Below are 16,185 nucleotides of genomic sequence, written 5' to 3' on the forward strand. Positions count from 1 at the left end.
CTCTGACCACCACGTGGCTGATACGCTTGCTGTAAAAGAACCTTCGTTTTTAACTCTTTCGTTTCCTTGTCTGCTCTATCTTTCTCATCGTTATCTCTATTTTCGTAGTACTGCGCAGTAGCCAATATCTGTGCTGAAGAGGAAACGGCCCACGAACTTTCTGAATCTTTTAACTTCTTACACAACTCGGGAAGTAAATTATGCACGAACTTGTCAATGAACAACCGTTGACCACCTTCTGTACTCATATCTTGACCACTGTTGTCGACAAACGTCTCTTCAAACCTAGTGAAGAAATCAGACACTGTTTCATCTTTCTTCTGCTTACACGTGGACAACTTGTCCCAATTCACTCGCATCGCAGGCATTAAAGTCTTCATGTAAGTAATGATCCTACCAGGAAGGTCTGCTACTAATGGCTCGGGTTTAGCGCCACCAACTTGTCGGTCATTTGCAGCACTAATATTAGCCCATGAGTCACCTAACTCCTGATCATGATCCGCATGACGAATCTTTCCCCATAAAGGCTGTGGAACAACATTTCCAAACAACATGTCTATATCCGCTAAATTCATAATGCAAGAGCTTGCAGTCTGTGTCAATTCCTTGTAATACCCTGCAGGATTTTTACGGGGATCAGGCAATGTCTGCTTAAGGGCCAAAACTTCAGCTCGTTTCCAAGGAACATGTACCCAAACACGCTGAAAGTGTGCTGGAACAGCGTCAATATTACGACCCGCATCAGCCTGCACTGCCTCCTTCCATACCGGAGGAACTTCTCTCATGGGATATTGTCTCGCTTTTCTTTTAACAGAGGAATCAGACTCAAACAACGACCGAGAAACACCTTCACTCCTAAACGACAACAATGTCGCAACTACTTTCTTAACATCTGAACCCACAATTGCGCCTTTCCCAAACTCAAACCGTATGTGACATAACTCAGGTGGATTGGGCTCCAAATCATTCTCCTCTAAATCCTCACTCAGGAAAGTACACATTCTATCAAAAACGTATCTCTGTTTTGGTGCTTCCCACTGATGGAAGACATCCATAACAGACTCTAGCTCATATCCCGTCGGTTCGGTAACCCATTTATGTGCCAAATAATTCAATGTCTCCCTCTCCCTAGAATCAGGCAGTTGACTACGCAACTGTGTACGCTCTGAGGTAGGGGTCGTACCTGTTGCCCCAAAGAAGGGATATAGAAGACTAGTGACGGTGCTAGTCACTCTCTGTCGAACAGAGGGAGAATTCGATGAAAAGACAAGCGGAAAAGCAGGGGGAGGCAAGGTAGATGCAGAGGCAGTGTCAGAAGGAATACCAGGAGTGGGAGTCGATATAGTCGTTAAAGTTGTAGGAAGTAAAGGCAAAGCAGATATCAAAGCCGGTGGCCCTTGAGGAGGCTGCACCGGAAGAGTAGGAGCCAACTGAAGAGCAGCTGGTGACTGTGGAAGAACTTGAGGCACAACAATCGGGGGTTGCACGACTAGAGGTTGTGGAGGTGCGGTAGCATTCTGCGCATAGGGGGGTGGCGAACTCAATAAATGCGACATTAGGGGATCTTTTTCAAGTTCTTTTGCTGCATCTTGCTGAAGAGGCGGCAAAGCTGGATAACATTTATCGATTATCATTTTACGTTGCCTGTGCAACTGCTCACTCGCTTGTTCTTCCTCATCATCTTTATATTGCATAGCAGCTTTCATTATCGAAATACCCTTTTCTCTTTTATTCTTTTTAGCTAATTTAATTTCTTTCTGTTTGGCTTCCTTTCGCCATAGGCGGAAAGAGTCAAACATCGCCGGACGGTCTTTCTTCTTGAAAAGTCTTACCTCCAGATTATCTAGGATTTCCGTGTCAAAGCTACCATATTGTGGCCATTTTAAAACACCATCCTTTCTGGTGTATCGGATCCATACTTCATTATATGTGATTGGGCCTACGCCATGTTTCACATAAAGCTCATAGGTTGGAGTTCCAACCGGAGGAACCGGACACGAGTCCTCCAATCGGGAATCCCTATTACAACCAAGACAAAACAAGTTTCCAAGTCTGCTAAGACCAGGCATCTTCGCTCACTAGTCTAGCTTCAAACTTCAAAGGATTATCGAATACAATAGTCTCGTGAATACACAAGTCCCTCGGGTTTGGTACTTGCAAGTTCCAAATCAAAGATCCCAAGGGGACACTCAAACTAAGGACTGGGAGACGCTCCACTTATACTTAACTGAGGAGTCGATGACTTCACCAGAAGACTCGTCTATCGTTTCGCTCTACCAATCATCAAGGGTCCAAAACAGGGCGATAGTCAGGGCAGCAGTCCTTCGTAGCCGTCGGGAAGCGGGGAACCTCGCAGCAAAGACTTTCGGACCACGTCGACATGCAGGGGTCGATGAAGTGGCGGCCTTCCTCCAGAATTTTCACACGAAGCTCCTCACGAACCTCTGGCTTGGACCGGTACCGCTGATATCGCCCCACGTTGGGCGCCAACTGAAGTACTGGGTTTTTCGGAACCGGTACTGAACCGGTAACCCAGCGGTGCCAGGGACAACACCCTAAGACTTCGGGTTCTTCCTGTTTCAGACTACAGAAACTCAGAGTCTTCTAGGTGAAGTCAAAGATCGAGTTTATTGGCTGCAACCAAGTAACAGGTATCCTAGAAGTACAACGCGGTGTATATTCTCAGGAGACTGCTCAATCTTACAAAGCCAGCCTTCTCTTTTTATACAAAATATTATGCTTCAGGCAAACATTCCTATTTTTACAGTTGACCATTCACATATTTTCACTACAAAGAAAAAGCAGAGTCATGATGACAATCCCACATTTCAGTTTGTTCAGCCCACAATCAATTACCCGGCAAGGCCCAGTATTTTCATCAGATATCGTCGGACCCCCAATAAAAACGGGCACCTCCTCCTCGTAAAGCAAGTCATAAAGTAGGAAACAGGGACAGGTGTGTGCGAGATTAGGCATGGTTTGTGTGCGATGAAAGGGTTATGGCATGTTGTGCCTTGATGCTATCTCGACCGGCCACTGGGAGAGGAACTGCCCAAACAGGTTCTGCCCTGGGCAGTGGAATCAGCTTGCCCAGGTCGCAGAGAAGTCAGCAAAGGTGTACGTGTCCTTCAGAATCATGTTTGGCCTTAATCATTGGCCTATGTGAGGGCAACTCACAAAATGGCTGCCGTACACAAAATGGAACCCAAGGGTTCAGGACGAAAATGACGATTTCAGGGTGAAATCATCACTCGAATGTGACGAAAATGCTCGTGCATAGTGTACTAGCCATTCTCGGTCTTCTGATATCAAAATCGTCATGCTACGATGATGTTTATAACACAGGTCCAGAAATTTCAGGACTACAGCGCTTGCAGCAGAGTGGAAACAGAAAAAGATTTTGCTGCTCCTAAAAAAACCTTCACTGGATCCGTGGTATCCGGGGAGTTATCGTTCTATCTCCCTGCTCCCCAGTGTGGATAAAATCTGTGAGAAGGCTGCTAATAAACAGCTTACTGATTTAATTGAAGGCTCTAGCTTACTCCATGCGGCACAATCTGGATTCAGAGCTGCCCACAGCACTAAGTCCGCTCTGGTTGAAGTCTACGAAACTATTCGGTACTGCTTGAACTCTGATGGTAGCGCGGCCCTCATAATACTAGACCTCTCGGCAGCATTTGATACTGTCCCCGATTCGCTGCTTTTGGCTCGTCTGGCAGATATAGGTATCTCAGGTTTGGCCTGGGGTTGGCTGAAATCCTTCCTGGAGGGGCGTACGCAACAGATCTAGCTCCCGCCATTTTCATTCCCACCTCAATTAGTGACCACAGGAGTGCGCAGGGGTCCTCTTTGAGTCTCCTTCTCTTTAACATCTACGTCACTCCTCTGGTCCAGTTGGTGGAGGATCTGGGAGCTAAGATCACTCAACTCCTGTTTACTTAGGGTAAATCAGAGTTTTTTACTCTGGAGGCAAAAAACTGCTTGACAGCTGTTTTTCAGTGGCTCTCAGCGGCTCAGCTCAAATGCAATGAAGATAAGTAGGAAATCCTTCTTAATGGGAATTTTCCTCTCCGGTTTAGAGAATCTCTTTGGCCGTCTGACTATCCACTGCCATCCTCCTCTGGCCAACCAGTTAAGAACCTGGGTGTTTGGTCCTATGAGCAGTTATCCTTTTTGACCCCAATTAAAAAGCTGGCTGGAGGCTGTTTTGGGATTCTAAAGACCCTTAATACATTTATTCCTCTGCTTCCTAGGGCAGCGAAGGAAATTGTGACCCAGACGCTGATCCTGTCACGCATTGTTTATACCAATGAGCTATACATTGGCCTCCCGGACAACACTCTTAATACATTGCAGGTGGTCCAGAATGAGTCAGCTAGGCTTTTGTTTAATATTCCTATCAGAAACACCTGCCTATGCTGCACTGGCTGCCTGTTATTAAATGTGTAAAGTTCAAGGCCTTGGTTGTTGCGCACCGTGCCTTACATGCGTCAGGCCTGCATATCTAAGGAAGCGCTTCACATTTTATACTCATCTTAGACATTTGAGGTCTGCATCCCAGCTGCTTGCCCGGATACCCTGTGTTCGCCTCCAAAGAATGGGGGCCAGATCTCTCCCCTTTAGGGCGGCCACAGCCTGGAACTCCTTGCCTTATTCTTTGCGCAGCATTCAGCATCTGGGGCACTTTAAGAAACAGCTCAAAACATTCCTGTTTTAATTAGTTTATCACTGTCAGCACCTTCATTGCTCGTGCCGGGGCACACTTGGGAGTATCTGTGCTTGTTACAAACTTCAGTAACATAACATAACACTACCACCACCATTACCACCACCACCACCAATACCACCATCAATACCAATACCACCACCACCAAACCCACCAGCACCAATACCACCACCACATTACCACCACCAATACCACCACCAATAGCGCCACTAATACCACCAATACCACCACCACCACCACCACCAATACTACCACCACCAATGCCACCACCACCAATACCACCATCTCCAACATCACCACCAATACCAAAACCACCAACACCACCACGACTAATAACACCACCACCACCAATACTACCACCGCCAATACCACTACTGCCAATACCATCACCAATACCACCACCAGCAAAACCACCACCAATACCACTACCACCAATCCCACCACCACCAATCAAACGCCACCACCAACAATCCAATACCACGGACAATACCAATACCACCACAAATACCACCAGCACCACCATCACCAATACCACCACCACCAATGCCAGTCCCACCACCAATACCATCACTACCGCCACCACCACCAATACCACCACCACTAACACCATTACTACCACCAATACCACCACCACCAATACCACCACCACCACCAATACCACCACCACCAATACCAGCACCACCAATACCACCACCACCAATACCATAACTACAATACCATCACCACCAATACCACCACCACCACCAATACCACCCACCAATCAAATACCACCACCACCAAACCAATAACAATACCACCGTCAATACCAATACCACCACCAATACCTCCACCACTAATAGGGACCCCCAAACCCCAGGGCCTTTTTTTAAAGGGAAGGGGTCTTTATGCGATACCATCCCGAGCCTCATTAGGCCCTGAGGACCCCAAGCTCCTATATATTTCTAAAGGGGAGGGGGCCGCGTGGCACAATCTGCTGAATTGGATCTAGCTTCCTGCCAAATTAGGTGTAATTCCGTTCAGCAGTTTTTTCTGTAGCCTTTTTTTAAGAAAGTCTATGATAAATACATGGGTATTTTGTGTTTAGGTCCCTCCTGTTTTGCCGGCCCCTGTTTGAGGGATCAGCCAAAACCTTACCATGCACAAACCAGTCAAAATGTAGCACTTTTTAGAAGATTTCGTGGAGATTCGTCAAACGCAGCAAACGTTGTTAGCAACACAAAAAACACTTTTCCTATGGACTGGTAACCTAACTACAACAACCCAGTGGTGACCGGGTATGAATAGAGTATAGTTAAATTTAAAGAATATTTAAAATAGTTATTGAATATATAAAAACTGCTACAAAAACTAGGAGGAGACTGGATCCAACTTGCTCTTCTATTCGACCAAGGTGCATCGCTGGTCAGATTGACTTTGGGGCTTCTCCTGCAATGTTCTTCTCCGCAGCAGGAAACTATTTTCAAACTTCCTTTGTCAAAGGGTTATCTGACCTCGTGGAATAGTCTTCGGCTACAGTCTTCTGCCTCGTCCAGATGGAGGCTTTTGACTTTTATTTTAGATACTTGGGGCAGATTTACAAGCCCCGTACACAACATTTACGCCGCTGTTGCATCACTTTTCTGGCGCTTCGGCGGCGCAAAACCAGTAGCATGCTGTGGGGTATTTACAACGTGACGCATTAGGGAGAAGCGTCACATTGTAAAGCCGTTGCACATGTGGTAGTACCAGCACTGGGTGGGGCGATCCGACGCAGGAACGCCTCCTAAAATTGGCTGAGTGAAATCTACAAGATTTCACTCAGTCACTTTTACGGCCATGCTGCGTCAAAACCTTGCGCTTGCTTGAAGCTGGCATAAGGATTGATGCAGCATGTTAGGTATGGGGCACCCCGAGCCTTGCTGGAGTTGCGTTGCAAGTGCGTCACTTTTACGGCAGCATGTGCATCACAGATCTGTCTATTCTTGCCCCATGGTGCGCCGCATTGTAAATGCGGCACATCCATGGTGGCGCAAGAGGTGTCTGCCGTGACGCACAATAACTGGCGCATCACTGCTGACATGCAGGTATGCGCCAGTTATTGTAAATCTGCCCCACAGTCTGAATGGAGAAATCTTCACTGCGGCTTCAACCCAAGGTTATCCGAAGACAGTGCTCCCTCCTCATAAACCTCCTGCAGCCTTACCCACTAAACTTTACCTTCTCAGAACATTTTTCACAAAATTTCTTCTTAGTACGAAGGTTAGTGTTGACCAGCTAAAACCACTTCATGGATCCAAACCACGCTCTATCTCGCTCTGCCATTTTTTTCGCCTTTGATACAGTCTTACGAGACTAGATGTCCACAGATGGGGCTTTGATCTTTTAGCCTCTATTTTTTACCAGAATTATTTAAGAATTCATAACTCCAGTTCTACTGATAGGATTTTTGTAAATTTATTGTCAAATAATTTATTAAAATTTGATCTATTTTTCTAAATTTGTATGGGATTTCGTGTGTTGTATTTTCACTTAATTTCTATTTGTGTACTACATAAATACTTTACACATTGCCTCTAAGTTATGTCTGACTGCTTTTTTCCAAGGTACCCAGGGTTAAGCAAAGGTTAGTTTAGTGACTTTTTGTGATTCACCCTGCTTAGAATTGTGACTGTTGCATGGCAACGATTCACACCCCAGTCAAACAAAAAACTAATTTCTCACACCATATTACTCCTTTACAGAGAGATCTTCACTGACTCCCACTTGAACAAAGGACTACCTTTAAAGCCTGCTATATTATTTTCAAGGTGTTCAGGGAGGAGGGTCCTCAATTCTTAAGGACTAAGGGGTATATGTATCATCCGTTTTTTTAGTCGCAAACGCTGCAATTCGCAAAAAAGCAGCGTTTGAGACTAAATAAACTGAAAATGCGATGTATGATTGAAATCGCATCGCTAAACTAAGGAATCGCTAAATTTGCCATTCCTTAATTTTGTGTCAGCATTTAAGGAATCGCAAATTGCGATTCCTTAAATGCTATGTATGAAGCACCCAAGTTGTGTGATTTCTAATTAAGAAATCGCAAATTACCACCAACTTAAAGATGGTGGTAATTTGCGATTTCTTTCACAAATGCACTTTTTGCCATTTGTGAAGGTGCCATGTGGCACACATACATCCCACTAGGGCATGTATGTGCGCCATATGCGCACACATGTAAATTTCAGGGGTGCATCAGGGTGTCCTTAGGACACCCTTGCACCCTTGAAATTATTCTCAATTTGCGATTCTCAAATTGCGAATCGCAAATTGAGAATAACTTCCCATTCATTCCTATGGGCCTCCTGGCCCATAGAAATGAATGGGAAAGTATTCCCTAATTGCGATTTCGCAATTTGCGAATCGCAATTAAGGAAAACTAAGAAATCGCAAAAAAAAATCGATTTTTTACATACATCCCATTTTGCAATTCTCAAATAGCGATTCTAAAAAAAATCAATATTTGAGAATCGCAAACACGGATGTTGATACATCTGCCCCTAAGATCATAAAATAATTACAGACTTGGGGGTAGATGTATCAACATCCATGTTTGCGATTCTCGAATAGCGATTTTTTGAGAATCGCTATTTGAGAATTGCAAAAGGCCTCTAGCTCTTTTTTGTTCTTAGTGTGCATTAGGTTAGGTTGGACTCCTCATTGTACTTAGTGCCAAGAAACTGTTGGGTGAATGTGTGCTCTACAAGTTCATTATATCCAATTTTCATGACTTACTTTTGTATTAACTGTGGTTCCATATGCTGTCACCTTAAACCCAGACCTATTGGTTTTAGCAATTCTTGTTTAATTAGTTCACATCTGCAAAATGCAGTGAGCTAATACCAAGGCTGATGGACAGCCAGAGATTAATTTGCTAAAGCCAGCTGAACAAGGCTATGCCCAAAAAGCTTTGTGTGTGTGTTTGTGTGTATGTATGTCTGTGAGTTTCTGTGCGTGTCTGTGCATTGACTGGTATGTTATGTGTGGTTTATGATGACATGAGCTCTCGCCAGCTAAAGCTGTCTGTAGGCAAAAACTAAAAACATATGGGCGAGGCTGTAACAAGGTATATGGCAACCCACATAGGGCTGATGCCCACTTTCTGCAGTTTTTCTGTGACAGATTAACGGTGTTAACATGTTAGGTAATGTTAATCCTTTCCACTCAACACATTTAGTGACTGTACGCTGCTGCATTTATTGGAAAATATTTAAAAAGCAGTTCACGCCGATGCATTACAGATCAGCGACAATCCTCAATCTAACTGCAAGACACATAATTCAGTAGCAATATTTCATAAATGGAAGTCATCACAATAGCTTTGCCAGCCTCATAGTGTAGATTAAGTGCAAGGATAATAGAGAAAGCAATGGGTGCAGCATGTAAACATGGAGATGATTTCAGGAGTGGAGATCCTCTAGAAAAATGGAGCTAGAGCCAGGTTTAACATGAATCTCCATATTATAGACTGGATAAACCCTTCTTGGACTACATCAATATGATTAAAACTGTGAATTCCATCAGAGGTTACATGGGGAACAACCTTGGAAATAACCGCAAGATTATTCCCAGAAGAAGAGAATCTTCCCCACTCAGGGAATACTAGAGAGAAGAATCCTATGAAAAACAGCCCTGTCCATGAAATATTACACTGATCCTTTCCAGAAACAGGGAGCCTGAGCATATATTTTAGTGCATAATAGTTGTCAGAAGGAATTCATCTCTTACCTGGTTACAGACTGGTTTGTACTTGAGCCCTGGTTTGTTAAGGATCAGCCCCAGTTGCCTGCGATTAAAATTGGACACGCCAATAGACTTCACAAGTCCAGCATCTTTGCACGCCTCCATGGCCTGCATGGGACAAATACATGAACTTCATTGGCCAAAATGATCACATCCCACAGGTTACACAAATAGGATCATTTTATCAGAGTTATGTATGATTCTAAAACCAACCCATGAAAGGGCAACAGAGACTCTAAATAGCAATAAGGATATAAGTCCCTTATTTATTTATAAATACATCTGTCTGTAGCCTGGCCTGTATTCTACTCGCGTTACTGGTAATTGTGCTTACTATTCAATTTAGAGGTTGGTGTTTTATCCACCTCTAACTTCCCTACCTAGTATGGCTGGAAAAACAAAAGTATAATTGAGTATAATTTTATCACTTCCATTCTTTGCACTGTCTCTGTTGATTTTGAAGATATTGTTATTAACTTTAGCAACCATAACCTGTTTTCTGTCTCTTCTAAATCGTGCATTAGTAAAGAAATTGCAGCTCTATCATATCCCAGGGCAGAACATCTCCAAGACCAGAGATGCAGGTTCCACTGGGACAAAATAAAGGCAGATTTTTGGCAGCATTTGATGTCCTGCTGTCGTAAAGAATTAAAAGATTGCCTCTTATGGGACACCTCATCTAATTTAGTCCTTAATTATTTAATCTCTATTTGCTCTAACATTAAGAGACTTTTAACTGCTTCTTTTAAGTTTTTCTCAAAGAACTCTTTCAAATGTTTTGACAGCCCTTTGGGGCAATCTGAGGCTTGCTCCAAAAATAATATCTTATTCTATTCCTGAAGTTTAAGTGATGTAGATTTGCTTATAAATAGGCCATTAGAGTTAAAAAAAAAAAGGTGGGCATTGGGGAAGAGGCATGGGATCAACTGGGACTGGTCTGCAAGCTGGAAGACAGTGGGCATTTTGGGGGATAGTGAACTTCCATTTCTGTGAAAATAGAAACTCCCCATCACTTGGGTGATGCACACAGGCGAATGACGGTGTCTCTCACTTTTCGAAAATGGATGTCTCTTTTCTGACCCAGTTCATCAGTCGCCTGGGATATCTTTCACTTGTGAAGACACTATCAAGGCTGTAGCTAAGAACCAATAGGGGAAGGCACCAGGTCCAGATGGAATCCCTATGGATGTAAACAAGCACAATCCTGACCTTAGGGCCACATCAATAACTGTCCCCTGATAATCAGCCATGCAAGCAGGCTACCTCCTTAACTTTCATGGTCACAATTACTAACTGCCCCGGTATTTAAAAAGGGTAACAAACACCATCCTAACTATTATTCACAGAATGAATTTAAGACTCAATCCTAAACTTACTACTATTTTGGTATTCACGGAATGCACTTACTACTTTTGGCATTCACAGAATGAACTTACCACTTTTGGTATTCACAGAAGTTAGGATTTTGTCTTAAGTTTGTCTTAAGACAAACTTAAGACAGACTTAAGACAGACTTAAAACAAAATCCTAACTTCTGTGAATACCAAAAGTAGTAAATTCATTCTGAGAATGCCAAAAGTAGTAAGTGCATTCTGTGAATACCAAAAAAGTAGTAAATTTAGGATTGAGTCTTAAGTTCATTCTGTGATTCGGGCCCTATGAGTAAAGAGCTGCCCTGGGCACGATCGAGCAATATCTGAACTTAAATCTCTTTAATAAACAAACACACAGTTGCCAAACTGGGGTCTATACACATGGGTTTCATAGCTCGTAGCTCGGCATTTAATCATATCAATCGCTCCCAACTATGGTCCACCATGTTAACTCTAGATGGTAGATGTAAACATTGTTAATTTTCTCTGTGACATACACGGTAATCTAACATGAAAGTCAGATTTGTGGCTGGTGGCGAGTGCAGTGACTATTAATTTACACAGGAGAGTGCATCAATGTTACATACTTGCCTCTTTTTTTATTGTACATTGGTCAGCTGGAGGGCTTCCTGATATGCAATGGTCAGGATATGCTGCTTGTCAATTCTCTTGCCATACCTGCTCTTTTGCATACAGACAGTGCAGTTTTACTTTCAAATATGTTCAATAGCTTGAAAACCTACTTGACTGTTTGTCACTTTTATGGGCAGCTTGGATTTCTCCAAAACACATATCCTAATAATGGGTCCTAAATCCACCAAGAGTAGGGATTTTAAGATTAAGGATACTTTCATCAGTAAACTAAAATACATTATCTTATTTAGGGGATCTAATTTGATTCATTCAACAAATGGTGCCATCTACAGACTGTTGTGGGACAATCGTTATGTAGATCTATCTGCATTTTCTGATGTTGCTTTTAGCCTGGACACTAAATCTCCCATAACTATGCTCAATATATATCAGGCTGAATGTGTCCCTATTGCCAGTAATAATTTAGGTATTTGGGATTACACCATCGCCCCAATGTATAGGAAGAGGAACACAGGTTTTTAGATTACTTTTATCTTTGCCCAATAGCAACCCTTTCTTCACCTGTCACGAAGAGTTCAACCAGTAATACTTGGGATACTCGGGAGAAACCAGAAAGCAAAATGAATCTCCTTATAATTAAGGATTGTTTAAGATTAGATAAGGAAATGAAAATCCAATTCTTTTGCGGACTTGGGTTGATCAAAACTGTTTTGTTAGCACAATCTTATAACCAAAGCTGACCTACAATAGACCACCATCGTCTGTTTAAAATTTAGGAAAGATATGAGACAGGAAAGGGAATTAACTACATCCTCAGTAAGATCGTATGTATTTTTTTTAATTGAATCCACATTTGGACCTTACCTGTTCTTTGTAACTAATGGCAGAAACAGTTTTTTATTGACTTGCTTTGGACTGAATATGATTCATCACCTTTGGAATTTCTCCAACGATCAGCAGTTTGCTAAGGTGCTGCATCCTTGCCCTTGACATTCAATCCCCATGCAAAATACTATTCACTTCATTATGTTTTGTACTTTTCTAAAGCACCACGGAAGCAATATCTTGTTCCGCTTTTAACCCCTTCGCTGCGGCGGCTATTCCGGCGCAGCGCTAAGGGGGAGGTGGGGCCGCGCGGCGGTCCCGTGCTCGTGACGGAATCGCTCCGTCACGGCCCTCGGTGAGCTGTGCTTGTGACGGAACGGTTCCGTTACGGCCCGGCCCGCCCATTAGAACGTCAGCGCAGGCGCGGAATTCGCGCCGCGCAGGCGCGGTGAGCGGGCCGTGACGGAACTGTTCCGTCACCAGCACAGCCCACCCGAGGCTCGTGACGGAACGGTTCCGTCACGAGCATGGGAGGGGTTAAAGAAATTACATTTTAAACAAGCAATTGCTAGGAAGTAGAAACCTGTTTTACCAGTACTAGAATTGTTGCTGGAGATGTCCATGTAAGGTCTTCACTATGTTTCAAATGTTAAACTGTTAGCATTGCATTGCCATGCACACCAACACATCTGTAATGTTCTAAAGGATTTTACATATGTTTGATAAGGTTTATACTATTTATTGACGACTGGGATCTACTTTTGTTTTTTTTGTGTTTTTTCGGTCTGAATATTAGGGTTTTCTTACCGATTTATGTTTTATCTTATTTGCTGACATTGATTTCCTTTTCTTTTTCTGTTCAGTTACCTGTTTTAATAGTACTGTGATAAATTGTATGTACCTATATGAATATAAAAAACCCTCAACAAAGAATATTATTACCATTACTACTAATAGTGTTAGAGCAGACCTGCTCCATTTGAGCAGACTTTTACACACTATGGGCCCGATTCACAAAGGTATTTATTACTATACAATGCATTCCAGCCTTTTCCCAGAGCTGGCGCACAATGTACTGTGTAGCGTCAACGCAGGCACCCTTGCATCATGGTGCTAGAATGCTTGTGTGACAAGCAAGATTGTTTTTGTGCAGAAAGGGGAACCTTCCTGCGCAAAAACAATCCCCTGAGGCATTCTCCTCTTTCTATTTGTGCTGCAGAATGAGTAGTGGGCTTGCGTGTCTTGGCTGCAAAGAGTCTTTTGGGTGGCATCGCATAGGGGGAGCTGGAGTGGTGAAGTGGTCTTGGTTGTCGAAGTTGTCATAGACTACCTTGATCTTGTGGGGGAAGAAGGTGCTGAGGATGTTGCAGAGGTTTTGGGAGGGTGAGACGTCTGTTGTTTCGCTGCAGGGTTTGGTGAATTCCTTGATGATGGAAGAGTTCTTTGGTGTTGTGTGCATTGGTGAGGATTTTGTCTTGGAGGGATTTCTTTCTAGTGGATTTGAAGAGTTGGTGGTGTGCGGTAGTGGCTGCTTTGTAGGTGATGCGTGTTTCCAGGGTTTTGTTGTTCCTCCACGACTTTTTGAGTTCTCTGCAGGAGCATCTGAATTCTTACAGTGCAGGGGTGAACCAGCCTGCTTTCTTGATGTGTCTTCCGGTTGCTTTCTTGAGTGGGGCGAGTGTATCTGCGCAGTTTGTGATCCAGCGGTGGAAGTTGCATGCTGCGGTGTTTGCGTCTGATGTGGTCGGTGGTGGGGTGCTGAAGAGGGCGGCGGTGAGCTGATCTTCATTGAATTTGTTCCAGATTCTGTGGGGGAGGCGGTGGGCGTGCTTTTGTGCTGTGAGTTTTTTGAAGCAGAAGTGGATGCAGTGGTGATCTGTCCAGAGGAGTTCCAGGGTGCGGCTGTAGGAGACGCTGTTTTCTCCGGTGAAGACAGGGTTCAGTGTGTGTCCTGCTGTGTGCATAGGGGTGGTGACTATTTGTTTCAGTCCTATGTTGGCAAGGTTCTCTAGGAGGGAGGCGGTGTTTGAGTCATCTTGGTTATCCAGGTGGAAGTTTAGGTCTCCGAGAATGATGTAGTCTGTGGAAGCAAGGGCATGGGTGCGATGAGGTTGGTGATGGCATCTGTAAAGGGAGAGCGGGCCGGGAAGCCTGTAGATGAGGGTTTTGTGGAGAGTCGTTGCAGATGGTTGCAAACTCATGGAGACAATGACATAAGAGCACACACTCAGGCATAGGCATGCATGTGCACACACACAAACACAAACACTTACTTTTAATAACAAGTGAACTTTTCATAGACATCCACTCCTTCCTATACACAATTATTTCAATGTTTTGTGGTATCATTCCATACCTCCCATGTGGCACGCAGATCGACATAATCGTAAATACATTTTCCATTTTCATCCATCGGAATTATGCTCTCTCCAGGCTACAAAAGAAGATTGAGAATATAGGGTAAAAACACGTGTATGTGTGTGTGTGTATGTGTATATAAATATGCATAGATAGATAGATAGATAGATAGATAGATAGATAGATAGATAGATAGATAGATAGATAGATAGACATACAACCATTTGTTTTTCTTATGAGAGGTCAAAGGGTGTATCTCTTAGACGTTCAATAGACCTATAGACAAAGGGTCCAGAGGACAGCTACGTTATGACCTCAAATGATCATGTGTTGCTAGACTGTTTCCACCGTTTCCACTGAGCACAGGTTCTGATGGTATTTTGACATCTCTACTAATTTTGGGCTCTGCAAACCATGCTTTCTGATACGCCTACTAGCTTTATTCCAATAAGGGAGACTACATTGCTACTCTCACCTGAATTCTTCAAATTATTTTCCCATCTCTATAAGGCCTCGTTGTATCCTTGTTCATAAAGTAATAGAAGGTGCAGTACTTGTACGAGATAATACTTTATTATAGGTGCTCTCTCTTTTATCTTCTTCTACGTCTGGGGAGCTTTGTCTCCAAACTTGGAGTCTCAGTCCTGTCCTACCTGTAAATGCTCTGGTTCTCCACATACTTTCTGTCAAGTTCCCAGGATAGGAAGTGGTAATCATTGTCCTCCTTGTGGACAAAGGAGGACTGCATGCTGCAGTGTGTTAGTATCCTCAAGGAAGCCTATGGCATGCCACTTCTTAATAGCGAGTCGCAAACCCTATTTTGCGAGGCGGTAATAGGGTTTGTACATGGGCCAAACCGATTTTCGGTCGCAAACTGGCAGATTTCCCATTTGCCACTGCAAAAATGGTCATACATCTGGCTATATCAAAATTGAAAATTGTGAATGCCAAACTGCTATTTTCTGAGATTCGCAATTAGGTAATCACAATTTCCAATGTAGGAAACTCTAAGAGTTTCATATACCGATTCCTAGGGTGTCGCAAATCGACCTACCTCATTAATGCTAATGAGGTAGATCGCAATTTGCGACCCACTAGGAATCGCTAAAATCACACCGATGGTGGCCTAAATAAAGCAATCTATTTTTTTTATGCACTCGTTTTCCTTAAAGGAAAACGGGTTGCGTTTAAAAAAATAAATACATTTTCTTTTCATTTTTAGGCAGTGATCTATGAGACTATTCCCAAAGGGGAAGGGGTCCTTTGGGACCCCTTCCCATTTTCGAAAGGGTTGCCACCAATTTCAAGTAGGTGGGAACATGCTAATGTCCTGCACAGCATTCACGGCCACAAAACATTCATACATACCATTAGGATTTGCTGTTTGGAAGGGACGCCCCAAACACACCCCTTTCAAATACCGAATCGCAAACCCACTTTGTGATTCGGTAAGAGGTTACCGAATCGCCAAATGGGTTTCGATACATGCAAAAAGCCTGTTTTGCTACCGCACCAAATCCAAACGGGCCGATTCTGCGAATCGGAACC

At 43.4% G+C, this 16,185-nt stretch overlaps 1 protein-coding gene across 1 annotated transcript in view; it reads right to left on the bottom strand.

The window, feature by feature from the left end:
- The window catches only part of LOC144796946 (aldo-keto reductase family 1 member C1-like), a 272,765-nt gene that overhangs the window by 144,120 nt on the left and 112,460 nt on the right, over positions 1 to 16,185 (bottom strand). The window contains exons 4-5 of the mRNA XM_078668209.1: positions 14,636 to 14,713; positions 9,473 to 9,595 (exon numbers count right to left, since the gene is read on the bottom strand). Of these exons, the coding sequence (XP_078524335.1) occupies positions 9,473 to 9,595; positions 14,636 to 14,713 (201 nt within the window). The remainder of the gene's footprint in view (positions 1 to 9,472; positions 9,596 to 14,635; positions 14,714 to 16,185) is intronic.

Source organism: Lissotriton helveticus, chromosome 1_1 (genome assembly GCF_964261635.1).
Source record: "Lissotriton helveticus chromosome 1_1, aLisHel1.1, whole genome shotgun sequence".
NCBI lineage: Eukaryota > Metazoa > Chordata > Amphibia > Caudata > Salamandridae > Lissotriton > Lissotriton helveticus.